Below are 22,962 nucleotides of genomic sequence, written 5' to 3'. Positions count from 1 at the left end.
AGTCAGAGTCCGGGAACAGGCACAGATCGCTAGGCAGGCTGCAGACAGTCAGAATGGTTAGTAACAGGCTTGAATCGGTAACACAGACAATCAGAGATAACTAGAGAAGGCTCAGACATGCAACACGGGGTGAAACAATACTTTGCGCAGGACGCCGAGTTAATGAGGCAGATATAGCCTAGGGACAAGAGTTCATACAGAACAGGTGGAATGCAATCAGAGCATAACGATCCATACTGAGCTGAAGTATGAGACACTCAGTACTCAGGAGAGAGAGCACGGGACTGAGAGTACAGGAAATCACCATGGCAGGACGCCGTAACATACCCAAGTGTGCTAGAATGTGTGAACCGAGAATAGACTCATTCATATTTAAAATCTGTGTACTCATGTGGACGAGATTTAAAAAAAATAAAAAGCCACATGCTGGTGACCCTTGCTGGACAGAACAATACAAATTCAACAAACGCAGGCAAAACATGCATAAAAACAGCTTTTAAAAACCAATTGCAAACTTTGATTTAATTGAAAGTAAAATCAAAATGATATTTAATCTTATTCGATTAGTCAATTGCAAGTATACGTGTACACATTTTTTTTCATGAATTGCTCAGCTTAACAGACTAACTACTATTCCTTTTAATTACACTAATACATTTTTGCACATTTTAATAAGACAAAACTGATCAGAGATCAGGTAAAACCCCTAGAGACTTCTTCAATGGGTTGCCACTGGGGGTGATCGCAGTAATTCACATAATTCATGGGTTCACAGATTAGAATAGGTTGGAAATAGAGGATGGTTCCTTTTCTGTTAACTGTAATAACAGTCTACTATGAGCCAGTAAGGTCGACTGATAAAGCCAGAGAAGAGCCGAAGTGATGAATTGGTTTATTGCATAATCTTAGTTGCACAGGTTTCATCTGACCAGTACAAATTCAACAAGTGTTATACCAAAGCACAAGCAAAAACAAAATACTGCTTCACAACTTCATCCTGTGACTCTATAAAATCTTGAAATGGCTCTTGCTAATTTCCCCACTGATGTTCCCTCAGATGGACACACTGTTGGGGATTCGGTCTGGAGACAGATACCAATAGGGTACTTGCAAATTCTCATTTCGGCTCTTGATGATGTTGGTTACTTCAGCTAATTTCTTATGGAAATTCTTAGCGGCTTCCATGATCGGTTGTTCAGTGAAGTACATATCTGGATACTCGCCTAAAAACAGCTGGAGAAGATTTGCATACAATCAAAACACCACATCAACGAATTTGTAGGAAGCAAGTTTATGCAAACTAGTTATTTTTTCTCGATTTATTTTGGGATATTTCCTGGTTAAAGGGATAGTTCCCCCAAAAATAATTTACTCACCCTTATGTTCCAAACATGTATGAATTTCTCTTCATTTGAACTAAAAGTGATATTTTGAATTATGTTGGTAACCAAACAGTAACTGCAGAAAATCCTGCTGTGATAAGATCACCTGTGTCCTATTACTAATCATACTAATATGCAAGAAGCCTTCTCTCCATTCAGACATGGTATGTGTGGAGTTGTTGAGAATGCAAGTTCCTTTTTTGATTGTTTGTTTAGTTTAAAGGATTATGTGTTTGATATGATATATTGAATTCTAGTTATGTTTAGTTTCTCTTTGGTGTTAAAGATATTTTGAAGAATGTTGTTAACCAAAGTTGATGGTAACCATTGACTTCCATATATACACTGTAGTAGGGATAAAATACTGAGGAAGCCAATGTCACCATCAACTGTCTGGTTAACATTCTTCAAAATATCTTTAGTTCAACAGAAAAAAGAAATTCATACAGGTTTGGAACATGAGGGCGAGTAACTAACAATTTTCATTCTGTCCCTTTTAGCAGTCAAAAACAGTGTCATTAGAAATCAATAATAGCATATGTGTTAGGGATACAGGCAAAGGGATGAATGCAAACTGGGTAACCTACGCTTTAATGAAGTTTACATATAAGTCCACAGCTTTTTCAGCTTCAAACTGAACGTCCAGAGGAAGTTCATTGCCAGAGTTGGCATCTAGTATACTCATGGGGAAACCAGGCTGCCACTCCTTCCACCTTCAAGAAAAGGCAACATTAATCTTTCAGTTATTGGACCAATAATTATATTTGGTGACAAAGTAGGCTATAAGTGATAAGTGTAAGCATTTTAAACTGTAAAACAAACGACAATAAACTGAATCATCTGGGGGGAAAATAAAGAAAACATTTACACTACCAAATAATTGATTGAATATGGTCCAGGATTGTAACTGTGGCCTCAAACCTGAACAGTTGTTGTCTGGATTCCAGTTCTGTGCGTCTGTGCTCTTTTAGCAAACTGGTTTTATCCTCGTGAGACAATCGAGCTAAAGTAACACACATAAATAACAGTATTTGTGACACGATTCCTTCAAGACTGGATAGTGAACAGAGTCGGGATAGGACTCAACCGTGCCATCTCGAAGAACCACTGCCTTTTCACTCGCGATCCAGCGATAACAGGGGAAGTCAAAGCGATCTCCAGAGGGTGGCGTCACACTGATGCATCTACAGTACCACTGATCATTGAGCACGTTCTTCTTCTCGAGCTTCACCAGCACAATGTCTCCAAGCCTCTCCTTCACACTGACATCGATGGGCATCACCTTTAACAACAGCTTCCGTTAGACATAAACAGAGCCTTTGCAATTCGGTGGCCCATTTCAAAACCAATCTGAGGGCCCTTCTGTTATGAGGCCACGTTTCAAGTAAAACGGCCTCTATACCGGACATCACAGGTTATGTGCAAAAATTTAAGTTAAACATATGTTAAATTAGAGTATCTGTCAGAGGGCTTTATATTGCTGTCAATAAACTGGACAAGTGAAGAAATATGTGGAAGCTTTGGTTGGGAAAAGTAGGGCTACAGAAATGCAGTTTGGAGAAACTTTAAACAGACATAGAGACTGTGATTTCTCACCTTTTGTGAGTAAACAAAAAAGCATTTAATGATCTGATAAGTGATAATCATAATCCTACCGTTCCTCTTACAAACCGTTGAAAGAAGGATTTGTCCAGCAGAGTCTGCTCGCTACATCTCTCCGTGTCCGTCAGCGTCAGGTAAACATGATCAATTGTCCCAGCAAACTCTTGTTTAGTGAAAGTGAAAATGACACGTGATGGCCAAGTATGGTAACCCATACTTGGAATTTGACCTCTGCATTTAACCCATCCAAGTAAGTGCACACACATTAGGAGCAGAGTAGTGAGTAGTGAACACACACACACTGCAAACGTGGATACACACACCCGGAGCAGCGCCCCGCAGCCTTGAGTGGCGCCCGGGGAGCGATTGGGGGTTAGGTGCCTTGCTCAAGGACACCTTAGTCATATTCCTGCCGGTACTGGAATTGAACCAGCAACCTTTGGGTCACCAGTCCAACTCTGCTACCATTAGGCCATGACTGCCCCTTTACCCCTGTTTACCCGACTGCCCCGTTTACCAGTGGAGACAGAGACTGTGTACGTGAACATTGTGCTCAGATGCGAGGACGAGTACAACTTACTCTCACACACCAGTGGCTTTTTAAAGTTAAACTCAGTTTCGGATTTGCCCTTTGCATTGGGGTGTGGTCTATCAATCTAACTTGTGATGATAGTATAGCCTACCTGTGGTCTTTATCAAGAGATGCAGGTGTTACGAGATTATTGTTTTCAGTGGGCGGAGTTAATATTCATGCGCGGAACTGAGAATCAAGCTCCTTGTATCACAGCAGGATAGATGGATTATTAAAAAGAGGTACATTTACTGTAGTTTTCAATGCATAAACTGTACTTTCGTAACTGTTTATATATTTTTTTAATTTAAATTATTTATTCTTTATTAGTTTACACGTTTTGTGCAGTGAATGATTGCAGGTGTAACGGGTTAAAGAAATTTGTAATGAATTGTGCCAAAATGTTTGTTCATGTTGTAGAATATTCCTGATAATGCATTAAGTGCATCTAAAAGAAGGGGACAAATAGAGGTCTCTGCAGACGGTAATAGGAGTTACCAAATCAGGGGGCGAGGCCATAAACAGAGGGGCGTTTTCAACCGCGTTACCTGATTTGCCCACGTCACAGTGTGGGTAGGTCTTAGGGGTGGGGTCGGGAGAAGGGCATCATTTTCATTGCATGATTTATAAACACCCACCAGTGTGAAAACACCCACAAATTTAGAAACGCCCACTTTTGTTCCGCAGAGACCACCTACTCGAAGGGGATATGGGGACACCTACAGGTGACTAGTTGAAACTATGAGTGGAATCGGCCATTTTCTCTTCAGTTTTACGCAAGCTGTTGAAGAGAACGGTAAGTGGAAAATCTCTCAGAACAGAAATAAAATGTTGTCAGGGATGATTATATTTCTCTTCAAGGTCAGAATTGTTCATTTAAAAGTATTTTGTTTCATATTTGAGTCATAAGAGTTGATGAATAATGATTAATTGATCTTATACCGAAACTCATCGTCCAACGCATTAGGAGCACATGGTATCCGTTGTATTTCTCTTTGTTTATTTTCACATGTAACTTACTTAATATTTGATAGTTACATGACCTGATGAGCTGTATTTCATGTCTGTTTGGTGTCATTTCGTATATCCCCAGGTATGATGTACTATGATGTTACGTTTTCTGTGTTCAGAAAAAAAGAAAAGAAACTGAGCTCCTAATTAGGAGAAAACGTGATTTATTGTTTGTTGAATTGATGAAGTGAGGTCTGTGTACGTGGTCCTTTCCGGGAGGGTCGAGAGAACGATCCAATGAAGGGGTTACACAGGTATTCACTTTGTGTAACGTTAGAATAAAGCACAGCAAACTCGTATAACGTTACATTTATTTAATTTCGTTGTGCTTTTCCTTTCACAATGCTTTTAAACTCTTTTACCAATTGTTCTCATTTGTTGAATGCAAAACTAAAATAAACCTGTAAAGTATCACCTTTTTAAATCTGTCTTGGCGTGATTGTTCTAAAATTATTGTTTATTTTGTAAATATTAGGAAAATAACTAAAAACCACACAAAATGAATGTTTACACAAGTAAAATTTGGATTAAACAAAACAGAAGTGTTAAAATTAAAAACTACTGCAAATGAGAAAAAACACTTCGTCCTTTTACAGAATATAATTAACCAATTTGACGTTTACAAATTAATGTAACAAATTTTATATAGCCTATATTTTTATGTTTTGATTGGAAAAGTGTTCATCTGCTTGTATAATGATTTATACAAAAGCCTACTGTTCAAAGATTTGTTTGTTTACCAAGACTATATTTATCTGATTAAAAGTAGGCCTAGTCAAAAACAGTAATATTGTGGAATATGTTTACCAATTAAAATAACACTTTTCTATTTTAATATTTAAAAAAAAAAAAAAATTCTGTGATGGCAAAGGTCATGGAAACAATGAAATGTGAACAACATATTTCAGCGCTGTATGATTTTTACAACCAGAGAACATGGAGAATGTTGAACAGTCGCCTCAGAAGCAGTGGCGGACCCAGGGGTGACCATGGCCACCCTTGGCTTAAGCTTGGCCACCCCGCCCTCTCACAACTGCTGTTTCTGTCTCGCTCATATTTTTACAAGGATTTTGTTTTTAGAACACAGAACCGTCGCTTTAAGACCACAAAAAAATTCAGACTTTTCAGACGCGCACTCCAACTTCACCTCAGCGCCAGGCGCAAGTCAAACGAGTGCGGTCTACTGCGGAAATGTACGGGTGCCGAATGAGCTTCAGCAGTGATCGGACTCGGAGCATAGTAAATATAGATTCGATGTTCCTCAACTGGTGGGTTGCGAGACCATTTTGAGTGAGTCGCATATGTCCAGTCAAAGAAACAACAACGTAATTCTCTTTTTTTTCCTGATTCTACTTTTATTTTGAAAGATCTGTGTGAAAGCGTGTGATACTTCTGTCAGATGCGGAGAAAAGCGCGTTGTCCTGAATATTGTCCCTATATTTACAGTCAACAGACGACCGTATAAAAAATAATTTAATGTGGATTTGCTTGAGCTAGAAAGATCTACTGAACATAAATAAAATGACAACGAAATGAAAATGACAACGAAATGAAAAGCACAACGAAATGAAATCAATGTTTGCTGTGCTTTATTCTAAAATTAAAATAGGACTACCTGCAATCATTCAAGTGTAAATCGTTTCGTAACAGTTTATGTTTTTATGAGTTTGCACATTTGGTGCAATATATACTTAAAAGTATTTTTCTCATTCTCAAAACATAAACTGTTACAAAACCATAAACGCTTGTAGTTTAGGCATAGGCCTAAGTTATGTTCACGCTGAAACAGGCTATTTACCTTTTACAATACCATTAATCCTGCTGAGAAACAAGGAGCGTGCCATGAAACTAAACTTAGCCTAGTTTTAACGTAAATGAGCACTAAGTTACAACTTACGCACTACTAAATATTTTTGTGTTGCACCATTAAATTAAAGCGTAACTATAAACATGAGGCAAAAGGATAAACTAAAAATTCACAGCATTAAAACAATTTCTGTTAATGCATTTTAGTGAATCATTGAGGGTAAGCGTCATATTGGCCTGACCACCACATGGACTGGAGGGCTCAGAGAATAGTAATCCAATATGACACTTCTCACAACATTCTTTATTAAATGTTAAAACAAAGCACAATCTCATAAAACGTTACCGCCCTTTTTCAGCTTGTAGAATCACATGTTATTAGATGAGCACAAAACAGCGGTGAAGATACTCCTTGAGCTTCTCATGAATCACCTTTGGACATTAATTTTATTAGGGAGCAACCATTTGGACCAACAGAAAAATGTTACTGGAGTAAATGCAATTTCATGTATTCTGGTGACTTTTAATTAAACAAGTAAACTAAACTCCGCTTCACGTCGTGCATTAAAGGCACAGCTATCCGTGGATTATCCCGCTGTTGATATACCATGGTAATTTGCCAGCATTGACAATTTAAAGCTGTTATTGATGTTTGCAACGCATTATTTGACTGGAAGGTAAAACGGGCGGTTGTTTTCGTCAGTTGCGTCTCGTTGAGAAATATAATGTAGTGATTCAGCGGGAATGGAGTGTTGTGGCAAAAATTCTGTTAAACATCATCACTGCGTAAGAGACACTCAGAGTCAAATGAATAAAAAGAAAAGTATTTATTCTTGCAAGAATAGGTTCAGTCTAGTACACAGAAGTTACGCTGTGCAAGAGAGTGACACACAACAGGAAGATATGAGACAGCCTTTATACTGTTTTCAAGGTTCCTCCTCACCCGCTGTACCTTTCACCCACTCAGATAAGGTCCTTACTGCTGTTCAGTTTCTACTTAAAGACACAAACTGGTACTGAGATAAACTGGCCAAAACTGACCGTCCCTAAGGTCAGAGGTCTTGTCCCATATGTTCCTGAAACGTCACGCACAAGCACGTACACACATATACTTTTATACATTGAATAGGTTCTTTCTCTTATGATACCTGTTTGGGATCAATGAATATTAAAATTTCCACAACAGGAGTTTAACACATTAGACTGCAATCTACTTTCAACCAGCCGAGAGGCTCTGTTGCATTGCTATGCGATGGTACTGATGCTCATCGGACGATAGTTCAGAAACGCACTCCTCTGAGTAACATCTCTAGTTGTTGATTTTATTGATTTCCTGTCGATAGAGCCTGATTCCAAAGGTGTTGCTATTGTCTTGGTCATCACTGACAATTTTACATGCTATGCCCAAGCCTATCCGAATAGGAATCAGAAAGCAGTGACAGTTGCATAGATTCTCTGGGAGAAGTTCTTTGTGTTTTACGAACTTCCAGCCCTTAAACATTCATATCAAGGGAGACACTTTGAGAGTCGATTTATAAGAGAACTCTTAGAAATGTTAGGGATTGAGAAATCAAGGTCAACACCTTACCACCCTCAGGGAGACCCACAAGCTGAACAATTTATTGGACACTACTCTTCATACTAGGTAATTTGGATGCTGCAGAAAAGCACAAATGGAGCCAGCACATCAGAAAATTAGTACATGCATACAATTGTACTAAATATGAGGCTACATGGTACTCAACTTACTTACTGTCTTGGGAAGAAAAGCCCACTTGTTGATGTGTGCTTTGGAACGCCTTCAGAAGGAGAAGGACAGACATACCAGAAGTATGTCCAAAACCTGAAGACAGATGTTCAGAAAGCCTACCGACTAGCTTCTGAATCCACACTGAAGAATCATCAGAGAAACAAACGCCTCTAAGGTCTAGAGACTGTTTGCTTATTCGAAATCTCCACTCCACAGGAAAGCAAAACTGGATTATAAGTGGAATTCAGCCCCGTACATTGTTATTTAAAAGCTTGACAACTTACCTGTGTACAAACTCAAACCTGAGAAAGGGCCAGGAGGAGTCAGGGCGATGCATGGGAGAATCGGGGAGGATGCCATAACCTGATCGGAGACACTAGGCCAGTAACCAGGTCTAGAGTGGCAAAAGAGCACAAAGAAACATTGAGAGAGGACAGAGCATGTGAAACTCCTGAAACTGCTGATAATTGCTCAGGAAGTGAAGAGGAAAAATATGGGTACTATTTTCCAGACTGGTCTAGACAATGGACACAGTTTATTCCTGATCTCCAGCACAAGATTGAAGTTAAAGGGGATGAAGTAACTACCTTGACAGACAGTGAATCTCAACATTCTGGAGGGGAGGAAATAGTGGAGGAAACCTATGAAAATCAGGATTTCAAAGAGAATATGCACCCAATTGTAGACTCGGTGGAGAAAGCAACTTCAGAAGGAGAAACTAGCTCTGGAAATGCATCAGACTTGGAGGCGGAATCTATGGAGCATCGTCCTAAAAGGAACCGGAAACCTGTTTCTAAGAAAGCTACGATGAACTAGGCCAACCAAGTGGGATACCCGTTACAGTTGTGCACAGAGGAATAGTAATTCATCTTACAAATTCCTCGAAGATTGAACTTTGCCCTTCAAAAAAGTATTGTTATTGGCTAAAAACAGCTTGATCCCGCCTCATGTCAGTTATGATTGATTGATTAGTGCTCACGTCAGTCAAGAGAGTGTAAAAGGTAGCGGGAGAAGAAAACAAGTGTGCGTATGTTGTTTATATGATAACAGATTAGTGATGGGAGAAACTAAGCCTTTCAAACCTTCGAGTCAATTGAACAAACTGCTTAGGAAAATGATTCACTGTTTTGAAGCGTGGTGGGGATCCCTGCTGGTCAGAACAATGTAAATGCAACAAAAACTCAGGCCAACCATGCATTTTTACAGCTTTTACAAAACAATTACAAAGTTTTATTGAAAGTAAAATCCATCAAATGCAATTGACTAAATCATCTAATAAGTTTAAATATCAAGCATATGTGTGATGTGTTCTTTTACATCACCCCCAGCAGTCCCACTGAAATTTCGAAACGTTTCAAAACAGTTATGATATAACGAATATTGCCAATCAACAATGCAGTTCAACAAGTATATTTAACACAAAAACCAGCGCTCTCTCTGTACCATTTTATCTGGCGTAGCAGGAGCATCAGAGTTTGCTAACTGGTGACAGTGGATGGATCTGAGAAATATTTAATCTACTCAGGTACACCGTTTATTTTATTTGTGGTCATACAGCGAAGTGTATGTTTCAGGCTTGCAAAGGGGGTTTGTGTGTGGTGCTGGCCCACATTAAGCTGTTTTTTCATTTTCTGAATGATATAGGGGTTAATACTCTGATTCATTGAGAATATATCACTACAGGGTTACAGTTGTTTTTCCAGTTGAAACTAAAGTTTATTTACATGCTGCATTTCTGTTCTAAGCATTCAAATATACATTGGTTTACTCCAAGTATGGTAAATTTGTACATCATGTAAACAAACTGAATCACTCCTTCATATTAACCTTCAGTGAAAAGCCGTAATTTTTAACCCTTGAAATTTGTACAAAAAAAAAAAAGCCAAGTCATCAAGCACTGTAGTTCACGATTTTGGCTCTTTGTGAATTCCTTTTAAATAAATGAATTGCACATTTCTGTTTTATAGTGTGATCACTTAGCCCATGTAGATATTGGAGTGGATATTGAAGGAAAGTGAGCACACTGATCTGCACTCATTTTTATTCTTCACTTTACCATTAGCTATTCTAACTTTTGCAAAATATAGAATCGTGCCAGAAGATCTGTTTTGTCAGTCAAACCTGTTAACAGAACAGATTTGCTAACTGTATTAACAGTCTACAATCAGCCAGTGAGTTTAACTGAGAAAGCCAGAGAAGAGCCAAAGTGATGGTGAATAAGTTTATTTGATAATCTTAGTTGTGCACGTTTCATCTGACCAGTACAAATTCAACAAGTGTTATTATACCAAAGCACAAGCAAAGGAAAAACAAAATACTGCTTCACAACTTCATCCTGTGACTCTATAAAACCTTGAAATGGTTCTTGCTAATTTCCCCACCGATGTTCCCTCAGATGGCCACACTGTTGGGGATTCGGTCTGGAGACAGATACCAATAGGGCATTTTCAAATTCTTATTTCGGCTCTTGATGATGTTGGTCACTTCAGCTAATTTCTTGCGGAAATTCTTTGCGGCTTCCATGACCGGTTGTTCAGTGAAGTACATATCTGGATACTCGCCTAAAAACAGCTGGAGAAGATTTGCACAAAAATCAAGACAACTTAAATTTGTAGGAAGAAAAAGTTTATGCAAACTAGTTCTGAAGAATCAGTCATCAAACCTCATTGTCCTGGAATTGACTGAGGGCCCAAATTATTCCTAGATGCCAAGAGGAACGCCCGCGGTCCGGCAGACTCTCCATTACGTACTTCATATCCACCTGGCCCTTCTGAGCCGGAGGGGGCTTCCGCATGGTGGAAGGGCTGTTTGGGATCCAGGAGAACCAGTCATACTGGAACCCAGGACAGACACACAGATATCAGCCTATAGATAGTTTATATTCATCCTGAAAAGTTTATATTCATCCTGAAAAGTGTGTAACGCACCTGTCCAAAGTTGACTGCAGCGTGTTGTGCTGAAGCTGTGAAAATCACAACAGTCAGGAACTCGACCAACTGCTCCCGTGTTTTCAGGGAATCCGGAAACTCTGTGAACATTAGATAGGAGTTTACTTTGTGTATGCATTATAAGAGTGGTGTAAACCATGTATATGGAATCATACAAATTTTGTAAACCATATTATAAACAGGTTACATCCCAGGCTGTAATTGAGCCTTCACAAAGACCTACAACGGTCAATACACCATTTTTCTTTTTAACGTCCACCAACATTAATCTGCTAACTCTCATGTCTAGTTTGTTTTTCTGACAAAATGGCAATTCAACATTATGATTGATTAGATGGCAAAGGGTGAATTACTATTCTACTTTTTTTTTTTAAGTGGAATGTTTTGGTGTTCTGCTCGCCTTCTCAATGCAGACCAGCCGACTCTAGTTACCATCCACTGCTGATTTCCTCTCCAGCTTCATCCACAAGCAGCCAATCAAAGTTTGAAGAAGCCTTTTTGTCTCCAGGCAGCTGAGACCGTTTTCTCCTGCCCCAGACATTAGTAAGTGTGCTGTGCGTTTATCTTGTTGTACATATTGTTCATTGAAGAGGACTTTGGTTACTCAGTTGTTAATTAAGTTCACTGACACTCTTAAGGATGGATTTAAATTTGAAACCGTTTACAATTTGATTGTCATTTTGGAAGCAGTTGGAAGGTTGATGCCATTTTGGTTAATGTCGGTGTTTGGTTAGAGGGGGGAGTAAGGTATGAATTACTTCTCCTGAAGTCGATTTGAAGCATCCCCTTTTGCATTTAGAACTTGCCAAATAAATTTAACAGTTCTTGGTTGCCTGATTAAGTCAAGTTTGATCTTTTTCATGAATTCCTCTTACCCCCTCTCTAGACTGGGAAGGCATGTGAAAATTGGGGGCTCATCCGGTACTTCTCACAGGGTTGGGGAGGTTAAAACACATTTACATTTTAAATGATCCTGTACTCACCACAATTCTTCATACCGGAGAAGCAAACATCCTGAACAAATGCTTGAATCTCCTTGTCTTTCTGAACCATCTCATCACTGCCATAGAAGATCTTCACCACATCAGAAACAAAACTGGAGGAAGAAAAGGTTAAATGATGAAGCAGCAAACGTAAAAAATAAAAATACATCTGTGTGTCAAATTCTGTACTAATGTGTTCTTAGTTCAAATGCTAATGGTGAGAAAGAAACAACGGATGTAACCATTTTCTGTAAAATAAATAAACCACACCCACGGCTCGGTATGCATTTACACGGCGGTTAATCTCAATTCTGACGATGCATCTATAATATGGTTTGAAAAAAAAAATACTTAGATACTTGATCATTTATAAACCTCTTTGTGTCTTACACTTCAATGCTTTAATTGGCAAGGCTTAAAAATAACATATGCACGCTGTGAGAAATTGTGCGTGAATATTAAATTGACTTCTTTCATTCTTCTTGCTCTTGAATGGACAAATTCACAATTTTCAAAATGCCCATCTTGGAGTTTATTCTAGTAAACAGTCAGTTATGTCTTAAGTGGAGGACGTTAACAGTTGAGAAAGGCAGCACATGTGTACAGTATCTGTATATTGATCCATGCATTATGTCTTAGACAGCAGTAGGAATATTAGACTGCTGTCACTGTTGTTTTTAAAATGTTAAACAAGAAAATAAGGTGAAAAACCCACACTGCTCTTGGCTGAATAACTTGGTAAGTTATAGTTTGATTTGTTCCATTTTATTACTGGCTGTTAATGTTAATAATGTTAGAAATTCATACTAGATAGGCTAGTAGTTTTTGCTGTGGTATCAAAACTGGAATAGAGAATTGTGAAATTTTCACTGACATCCAAAATTTTGGTGTCATAACCTTATTTATTACAAAACAAGCACATATCAAACCTACCGAAAAAGGTGACCAAAAACCGAACTGTGAATAATTCAAACTGTTCCACCTCGAATTTGAACTAAATTGTGCATTTTATCAACTACCTTTTCACTGCCTCCCAGACCATCATGCCATCGTCTCTGTAGTAGTAGTTGGGCAGATCTTCCACTCCTCGAGATTTTATGGCCTCAGGGAAACACATGGACTTATAGGTTAAAGTCTTCATGGCTTTTTGAATCACTTCCACTGTTGCCGTTCCACCAGTACTAACAAACTTTGAAACAAAAGGACACCAGTGAAACTTCGAATCTCAGACCACATTTTGTAAATGCTTCTTTAGAGAATGCAGTGAAATCTACAAAACAGAAGCCACAGCTAGATGAAAATCTAAAGACTGTATGCCTCTTCAGACCTCAAAGTCATGTGAAAGAACCAGGAATAAACCTGGGGAAAAAAACTGGTTCCAAGGAAATTTATTCAGGGTTAAAGATACCTGGTCAACGATCCCATCTTTACTGATGAGTTTTTCTCGAGCCGCAGTGTTGATGGCAATGGTGAAACGGACATGAGGTATCAGCAACTGTAAGGAGAACAAAGGCTGCAATGATTGGCTGAGAGACACAGGCTTCAATTAAGCAATAAGCCACACGTTTCAAAATCTCCCTTTGCCGCCGTATGTGGTAAAAACACCCAGGCAAGTGCATTTACAGCAACAGCAATTTGAGAAATGGCACAAAAACCATGACTGGATCCTAGAAGGACAATAACCTGCAGCTCTTCAATATCCACCAAACCTCTCTCTTTGGCATTCTGTGAATCTGAAGAACTACATTAAATCTCATAGCAGTGAAAGCATTAAAGGATGGCTACCTTGTATACAGGATGGACTGCAGCGAGCTGTCTGTACATGGCAATGGTAAAAACCTCAGATGTCAGATGTGTCCTGAGAAGGTGTGTGACCAGCTGGTGTACATTAAAGTCAGAGGATTTCACCCACATCTTGGCTAGCATCCAGTCGTGGTGATTATCGCTCGGGAGAAAGACCGTGTTCATCCCCGCAGCAGGGGTCTGACGACTGAGCTGTTTCAGATAAAGTAAACAAACAGAATATTTGGTAAAAACGCTACCGCTAACTTTTTTACTTTTGAAGTAACTTCACTAAATTACCTGAATAGCGATGGGCATGATTTCATTCTGGCTGTTCTTGTACAGAAGGCAGAAGGGAGCAGCCAAATACTGCTGGGTATTCGGGTCTGTGGCATTGGCTCGCACTCCCTCCAGTATCGCATAGTCTGCGATGTAGATGTTTCCTGCCTGTAATAGACGGTCATTTAGTGTTGGAGCCAGAGTGACACTGGAGAAATTTCATTTATTACTATTATTCAAATCACATCCAGAATTGACCACTGTAACCTTCCGATCTACACACTCAGGTTGAAGCATTATTTTCTGACCTTTAATTCCTCCTGTAGAGTAAGACCTCTATCCAGGGAGCCTTTCACCATCTCCTGTGTGACTGCGAACTCGTCTGGAAGTTTCATGCACTTACTGATCATCACAGGATTGCAGCCGTTTAAGAACTGATAGCCAAACATAAAGTCCTTTTTCCAGTTCTGCATCACATATTCTGTCAATGAGAATAATGCCAGTGAATTTAGGAGTATGCAAACAACATGTCTTTGCCTGTTGATGTATATATATAAAAAAATCCCCACAATAATAAGTTGGACAGCTCATTTTTGTATTAAAAATTGAACAGGAAGAAATTCAAACCTGACACAGGGTTTTTGATTGACAGAAATACTTCATTAAAATCTGCAATATCTTTCCAAGAGGACTGGAACAAGCTCTTAAGCTTGTTAAGACGAAGATTGTTGAACCTGAAAGAGATCACAGAAGGAAAAATACAGATGAATGCTCAGATTTTCACTGTCCGGTTCGGTTTAAGCTATACTTGTTTCTCAATTTATTTTGAGATCTCAGTTAAAGGGATAGTTCACCCAAATATAATTTACTCACCCTTATGTTGTTCCAAACCTATAAGAATTTCTTCAGTTGAACTAAAAAGATATTTTGAAGAATGTTGTAACCAGACAGTTGACTGTGGTCATTGAATTCCATGTATAGTAGAAAACGAAATAGTCAATGGCTACTGTCTGGTTACAACATTCAAAATATCTTTAGTTCAACAGCAGAACTTCATACAGGTTTGGAACAATAGTAGCATATGTGTTAGGGATACAGGCAAAGTGATGAATGCAAACTAGGTAACCTACGCTTCATTTAAGTTTTCATTGAAGTCCACAGCTTTTTCAGCCTCAAACTGAACGTCCAGAGGAAGTTCTTTGCTTGAGTTGGCATCTATACTCATGGGGAAACCAGGCTGCCACTCCTTCCACCTTCAAGAAAAGGCAACATTAATCTTTCAGTTATTTTTACCAATAATTATATTTGGTGGTGATACACTGTTTTCTCTCTAGTATAAGTGAAATGACAGTACAAGAGTGTTAAGCATTTTAAACTGTTAAAAAAACCAACAATAAACAGAATTTGGAGGAAAATAAAGACAACTTTACACCAAATGATTGACTATTGTCCAAAAAACTGTGATGAGTAGGATCAGGCAACAAACACGGGGAGTAATGTCTTCTCCTGTTATTGTCACTTGCACTTTGTGTCACATGTATAGTATAGCATTTCATGTCAGCGGTGAGGGCTTTACATGTGATAAATGCAGGGAGATAGGCTGACGGAGAAGATTTCATACTAGAGACACACTCTTACTATCCTTGATTAAAAATTGGGATGCAAGGGCTTTAGAAACTACTTTGGATACTCTAGCTTAGTGAACTCTGTACATTGTTTTGTCCCGGCTGTAGAGCCCGTGCAGGAGGGCAACTGGGTGACCGTGAGACGCTGTAGTCGCGGGACAAAACATCGCTCTTCCCTTCCGATTAGTATAACAAACAGATTCTCCCCACTCAGTGAAACACCCCCTTCCTGTTCGAAGGAGTGATGAGATACTTAGACGGTCCTCACTCAATGGCTGTGGTGTCCTCAAAATAATATAGGGTTGGAAAAGTTTTTGGGGCAGACCTGACCTGTTGATCTTACAGTCTTAGAGCTCAAACATGACAATCTGGGAATCAGGTCAGGAAGCAGACAAACTGGCTAAACCGACCGTCTGCCAGCTGTCTCACGTCACTGAGGTCAGATAAATCTGATCACATAGAGCCTCTTTCACCTAGATATCATCATATAGAGACTGTCTCTTCTCCCCGAATTAGGAAATACAAAACTCTCAAACCCATTTAAGGGTAAAAATTTAATTGATGTTCAACAAATAAAATAAAAAGACATAATACAGATGAACAAATGATAAAGCTTGGGTTGCTGAATATTCAATCCTTTACTTTAAAAGCACTTATTGTTAATGATATGATTACAGATTATAAACTAGATGTGTAGTGTTTGACAGAAACCTGGATAAAACCAAACAATCACATTACTTTAAATGAGTCCACCCCGCAAGATTACTGTTATAAACATGAACCTCGTATGAAAGGCAAAGGTGTTGCTGTAATTTATAGTAATATTTTCAGAATTACTAAGAAGTCTTGTCAAATATAATTCTTTTGAAGTGTTGCTGCTTATGTAACGCTATCTAGTGTAAATGATAAATCACGTTTAAGATTTGTGCTAGCTGCTGTATACAGGACACCATACAGACTATCAAAGAATTTGCTGATTTTCTATCATAGTTAGCACTGGCTGTAGATTAAGTCCTAATTGTTGGTGATTTTAATATACATGTAGATATTGAAAAATATGCATTGGGATTGGCATTTAAAGACATTCTTAACTCTATTGGGAGTGAAACACGTGTCAGGACCTACTCATTGACGATATCATACTCTAGATCTAATATTATCACATGGAATCAATGTTGATGCCGTTGAAATTCTGCAGCGGAGCGATGACATCTCAGATCACCATCTAGTCTCGTGTAAACTTCATTTAGCCAAGGCTGTAAAGCCGACTCTGTGTTACAAATATGTTAGACCTATCACTCTTTTCCAGCACTTTAGATACAGTTGCTCCTTTGCGCTTAAAGAAAATAGCCCAACGCCGTGGTACACTCAGGCCTTTAAGGGAGCACCCAGAAATATGAAAAAAAAAATTATGGAAAGAGCACGATTGCGTACAGAGAGGCCTTAAAAACAGCTAGATCTGCTTATTTTTCAACCCTATTAGAAGAAAATAAACAAAACCCTAGGTATTTATTTGAAACAGTGGTTAAACTAACGAAAAATAAAGCTTCAACCCCAGGCGTTTCCAAGCAACACAGCAGTAATGACTTTATGTACATTCTTCACTTACAAGATTGATAATATCAGGGAGAAAATTATAACTACGTAACAGTCTACTACGACATCATATCAGACAGTGCACTGTAGTCTCGGAGGAAAAATTTGATTCATTCATTGCTATAGGAGAGGGTGAATTTTCTAAACTCGTTAAATCATATAAATCGACAACATGCATGTTAGACCCTATACCGACTAAACTACTGAAAGATGCTTCCAGATGTCATAGATCCTCTTCTCAATATCATTAATTCATCCTTGTCATTAGGATACGTTCGCATTAGCATGGTTTAAATACATATCTGACCGTTATCAGTTTGTAACAGTAAATGAAGAGATGTCTTATCGATCACAAGTTCAGTATGGCGTACCACAAGGCTCAGTACTAGGGCCGTTGCAGTTTACTCTGTACATGCTACCCTTTGGAGATAAATTAAGGCCAGACAAGTCTGTTGAGGTCAATTTGTAAAGAAAGATTACACGTTGTCTGCGCACATATATTCAAACGCGCATACCTATAGACTGAACACGTAATACGCATGGGCACGCCGCCAGCGTTTTCACAAGTTTGTGTTTTAGAAGTTTGCACAGAGAGAACCTTTTTTTTCATAATTTTTCAGGGACCCATTTCAAGGTTTGCTTTCGAGTCACCAGGCACCTTTTGTGCAAATGAGCGGCCGGAGCGCGTTAATGGTTTTCTGTTAGAATGGTGTGTATTAGCTGCCCCCAAGTTAATAACTAACGATCTTTGCAACGGAAGTTAATCAATCAAAACTAACTTCAGCTGGACAATAACTTAATTCTAGATCTGCTGTAAAGCCAAACAATCTATATTGTTAAAAGAGCTATAAATGGAGACTTGACTTGATTGTAACTGTGGCCTCAAACCTGAACAGTTGTTGTCTGGATTCCAGTTCCGTGCGTCTGTGATCATTTAGCAAACAGGTTTTATCCTCGTGAGACAATCGAGCTAAAGGAAAAGACATAAATAACAGTATTTGTAACATGATTCCTTCAAGACTGGATAGTGAACAGAGTCGGGATAGGACTCACCCGTGCCATCTCGAAGAACCACTGCCTTTTCACTCGCGATCCAGCGATAACAGGGGAAGTCAAAGCGATCTCCAGAGGGTGACGTCACACTGATGCATCTACAGTACCACTGATCATTGAGCACGTTCTTCTTCTCGAGCTTCACCAGCACAATGTCTCCAAGCCTCTCCTTCACACTGACATCGATGGGCATCACCTTTAACAACAGCTTCCGTTAGACATAAGCAGAGCCTTTGCAATTCGGTGGCCCATTTCAAAAACCAATCTGAGGGCCCTTCTGTTATGAGGCCCCGTTTCAAGTAAAACGGCCTCTATACCGGACATCACAGGTTATGTGCAAAAATAAAAGAGGATTTAATTAAGGAAGAGACAAATCAAAAATACCACACCAATTTTCACACTCAGGTATTTTGTGATACAATAAAATTTATTTATTAAACAGTTTTATGAAAGTTTGTTTCCACCTCTCGATAAAAAAATAAAAAAAGTTAATTGGGATCTCGCAATGCTGACTTCTCAGATTTACGAGTTTCACACAATTGCGAGAAAAAAAGTCAAGTCAGAATTTGAGATAAAGTCAGATTTGTGAGTTATAAAGTCCAATTCAGGTGGAAAACGTTTTTCCCCTCAGAATTGAGAGTTGATATCTTTATATCTGAGAAAAATAAAATTTCCAACATATGTTAAATTAGATTATCTGTTAGAGGGCTTTATATTGCTATGAATAAACTGGACAAGTGAAGAAATACGTGGAAGCATTGGTAGGGAACAGCAGGGTTACAGAAATGCAATTTCGAGAAATTTTAAACAGTCATAGAGACTGAGTTCTATGGAAGCTTGTTACAGAATGATAAATAAAAAAGGTAATTGCAACACAATTCTGACTTTCACACTTGCGATTTGCGAAATATAATGTCAGAATTGCGTGAAATAAATTTGCAATTGCAGGTTATAAAGTCAGAATTGCGTGATATAAAGTGGCAATTGTTTGTTGTATTATAAGATATAAACTCGCAATTGCGAGAAATATAGCTAGGCAATTTCTCTGAGAAAAAGTCAGAATTGTTAGTTTTTTCTCTCGCAATTCTTAGCCTACTTTATAACTCGCAATTGCTACTATATTTCACGCAATTCTGAGAAATAAAGTCACGACTATCTTTTAAAATGTTTTATTACGTGGCGGAAACAAGCTTCCATATATTTCTCACTTTTTGTGGGGAAACAAAAAAGGATTTAATGGTCTGATAAGTGATAATCAACTTTGTTTTATATTTAATATTTAAAAAAAAAAAAACTTCCTACCGTTCCTCTTGCAAACCGTTGAAAGAAGGATTTGTCCAGCAGAGTCCGGTCACTGCATCTCTCCGTGCCCGTCAGCGTCAGGTAAACATGATCAATTGTCCCAGCAAACTCCTGTTTACCAGTGGAGACAGAGACTGTGTACGTGAACATTGTGCTCAGATGCGAGGACGAGTACAACTGACTCTCTCACCAGTGGCTTTTTAAAGTTAAACTCAGTTTCGGATTTGCCCTTTGCATTGAGGTGTGATCTGTCAATCTAACTTGTAATGATAATTTTGTGGTCTTTATCAAGATTAGCAGGTGTTACAAGATTTTCGGTTTCAGTAGGAGGAGTTACATGAATATTCATGCGCGGAACTGATAATCATCCTTGTAATCACAGCAGGATATGGATTATTTAAAAAAAAGGCAAATTTACTGTAGTTTTCAATGCATAAATGGTAAAAAAAAAAAAAAAGTAAGTTACCTGATTGGCTAAAACATATTTTAGTTTATTTAATTTTTAATGTTTAATTCATACAATGAAGGAGATTGTTTGAAAAAAATAGAAACTCAAAATATTATGTTATCTGAACCACATTAGTTGATTTGACAAAAGAAAAAAAAGGTGTGTTAACAAATCATGATTTTTTTTACTGTATACAATTGTTTATAGTTTTGTAACCGTCTATAAAAAAGAAATATTAGCAGGTTTTGCGCAGTTTACTGAATGATTGCAGGTATTCACTTTGTATAACGTTAGAATAAAGCACAGCAAACCTCAACTCGTATACATTTATTTAATTTCGTTGTGCTTTTCCTTTTTACCTTTATGCTTTAAAACTGTATCTTTTACTAATTGTTCTCATTTGTTCACTGTTTGTTTCTCATTGAAATCCTTCAAATTCAAATCCTTTCAGTTTCGCTCAGAATGCAATAACTAAAATAAACCTGTATAAATGTATCAATTTTTAAAATCTATCCTGGCGTGATTGTTCTGAACTTTATTTTGTAAATATAAGAAAAATAACTAAAAAACACACAAAAGCATGAATGTGTTTAATACATAGCTGAGTAAAATTTGGATTAAACAAAAATGTACGAACAGAAGTGTAAAAATTAAAAACTACTGCAAATGAGAAAATTACTTCACGTCCTTTTACAGAATAAATTTAACAACCAATTTGACGTTCACAAATATATATATATAATTTTTTTTTTACATATATGCTGGCAAAAAAATGTAACAAATTATTATTAACAAAAATGTTTGATTGACATTAATCTGGTTAAAAGTAGTTAAAACAGTAATATTTTATAATATAAACAGTAATTTCTTTTTTGTATATTTAAAAAAAACAGATTTCTGTGATGGCAGAGCTCATTACGCCAGTCTTCATTGTCACATGATCCTTCAGATTCTAATATGATGATGATTTGATATTTGATCCTCAATACAAATTTATGATTATTATCAATGTTGTAAACGGTTCATACTTTTTTGGAAACCGTGATACATTTTATTTTTCTTAATGATTCAAAGTTCAAAAGAACAGCATTTATTTTAAATTTAATCTTTTGTGACATTATAAATGTCTACTGTCACATTTCTTAAATCATAGTGATTCCAAACTTTTATCATGCAAATCTTAAGAGCGATGAAAAAAAGCCAGAATCAAGACATGCATGAAACTTTATGACTTATTGTGGCAAGGTAGGCGTGGTTCAGCGAAGTCTGTGACGGGAGAGAGGATCGGGAGACAGGTGCGGCGTAAGTGTGAATGACAAACACCTGTTTCTTGTTTCAGTAATTGGCATGGGGAGACGGATAAAAGCCATGAGGAAACAAGAGAGTGGGAGAGAGAGACCGGTAACGACCTGTGGGTGAACTGGACTGAGATGGAGAGAGTGAGAAAGGAGAACGCTGAGAGCGAGAGACTTTGAAACCTGAGTAGCGTCTGTTTTGTCCAGCGCGTGGTGCGCATCTTTTGTTTCTGTTTGAGAATTTTGATTTGAATAAAACACCCACAGTCACCTGAAGCCGACCCTGTCCTCTTCCTTCCCTTTATCTGAACATTTCATCCACTAAACTGGTGCCGAAACCCGGGAAGAAAGACGGAAGCCGCCGCCAGCATGCAGTCACCGCCACCATTGCCACTTGCGGACGTGGTTGCTTCCCTCGGGGTACTCCACCAAGACCAACATCGGGCCCTGTAGGAGATGAGGACCGATCTGGAAGGGCGGTTCCAGTTCCTGATTCAAGGCCAACAAGAGGATCGCGAGAGGTTCCGGAGCTGGATGGACCGGGAGGTTCGGCCGGATTCAACGCCGCCACCGGTCGAGCGCCCCCACCTGCCCCTGAATAAAATGGGTCCGCAGGACGACCCTGAGGCATTCCTGGACCTCTTCGAGAGATCAGCGGAGGCAGGTGGGTGGCCAAGAGAGCAATGGCCGGTGCGCCTCATCCCTTTGCTGACCGGAGAGGCGCAAGCGGCGGCCCAACAGCTACCCGTCCAGAATCTCCTGGTTTTCGACGACGTGAAAAGAGTCATCTTACAGCGGGTCGGCCGGAGCCCAGAGCAACATCGCCAGCGGTTCCGTTCCCTGGATCTGGGCGAGAGCGGCCAGCCCTTCGTGTTGGCTCAACAGCTCCGGGACTCCTGCCGCAAGTGGCTGTTGGCTGAGGGAAGCAGCTTCCGGGAGATCATCGACCGTGTGGTGCTGGAACAATTCATCAGCCGTTTGCCGCGGAAGACCGCGGAGTGGGTCCAGTGCCACCGACCGGCGTCGCTGGACTTGGCCATTCAGTCGGCGGAAGACCAGCTGGTGGCGTGCTCCAGGGTCGGCGAAAGCCTTCCAACTGTCTCTCTCTCATCTTGTTTTTCTTCTCCTTCCCCCTCTCCTACCTCTTCCCCTCGACCTGTTCCCCTTCCCAGGTCCCGTCCTCCCGGACCGTTCCGTGGCCCTCCCCGGGGACGGGGGGGGGGACTTCGCTGGATCCGGCAGGAGGCCTTAGACCCCAGCCCAGGGGCACGGGGTTCACTATGTCCCGGATGCCCCGCAGGCTGCTCACGATCAGGCTGGCCGGTACCAAATACCTGTGAGTATAAAGGGGGGTACCTATCAGGCTGTGGTGGATTCAGGATGTAACCAATCCTCGATTCACCAAAGCCTGATTCAACCTGAGGCATTGGATATGAGCCGCATGGTTCGGGTAAGGTGTGTGCACGGGGATGTGGTGAAGTATCCGCTCATGTCTGCTCTGATCAAATTTAGGGGGCAAAACCATAGTG

General features: G+C 39.3%; 1 protein-coding gene and 1 long non-coding RNA gene across 3 annotated transcripts; both read right to left on the bottom strand.

Moving 5' to 3' along the window:
- Positions 1-1,957: 1,957 nt before the first annotated feature.
- Positions 1,958-2,386, bottom strand: LOC143724462 (uncharacterized). 2 transcript variants are annotated; one of them, XR_013197382.1, is made up of 2 exons: positions 2,304-2,386; positions 1,958-2,095 (listed from the first exon to the last, which is right to left on the bottom strand). It is a non-coding gene; the product is annotated as an uncharacterized LOC143724462 (long non-coding RNA). The 2 variants fall into 2 exon arrangements; XR_013197383.1 differs by having other exon boundaries at positions 2,256-2,344.
- A 7,943-nt stretch (positions 2,387-10,329) lies between these two features.
- On the bottom strand, positions 10,330-19,872 carry LOC143724461 (polyunsaturated fatty acid 5-lipoxygenase-like). Its single transcript, XM_077217522.1, has 14 exons — positions 19,691-19,872; positions 18,389-18,584; positions 18,224-18,305; positions 15,245-15,367; positions 14,742-14,848; positions 14,423-14,595; positions 14,136-14,282; positions 13,839-14,048; positions 13,462-13,548; positions 13,073-13,242; positions 12,054-12,166; positions 11,050-11,150; positions 10,785-10,955; positions 10,330-10,693 (listed from the first exon to the last, which is right to left on the bottom strand). Exons 1-14 carry the CDS (start codon positions 19,838-19,840, stop codon positions 10,514-10,516), a joined length of 2,010 nt encoding a protein of 669 aa, XP_077073637.1. The 5' UTR covers positions 19,841-19,872; the 3' UTR covers positions 10,330-10,513.
- Between the last annotated feature and the right edge of the window lie 3,090 nt (positions 19,873-22,962).

Source organism: Siphateles boraxobius, unplaced genomic scaffold (genome assembly GCF_051911475.1).
Source record: "Siphateles boraxobius isolate OS27281-9 unplaced genomic scaffold, OSU_SipBor_1 74, whole genome shotgun sequence".
NCBI classification, from domain to species: Eukaryota; Metazoa; Chordata; class Actinopteri; order Cypriniformes; family Leuciscidae; genus Siphateles; species Siphateles boraxobius.
This window is presented reverse-complemented; position numbering and strand designations above follow the sequence as displayed.

Bases quoted from the DNA above. Each gene is read 5' to 3' on its own strand.
- LOC143724461 (XM_077217522.1), bottom strand. From the start codon at position 19,840: ATGTTCACGTACACAGTCTCTGTCTCCACTGGTAAACAGGAGTTTGCT. The intron at 14,283-14,422 runs GTCAGAAAATAA...CGTCTATTACAG, and splicing joins CTCTACAGGAGGAATTAAAG to GCAGGAAACATCTACATCGC. The intron at 13,549-13,838 runs GTAGCCATCCTT...TTCTCCTTACAG, and splicing joins CAGTCCATCCTGTATACAAG to TTGCTGATACCTCATGTCCG.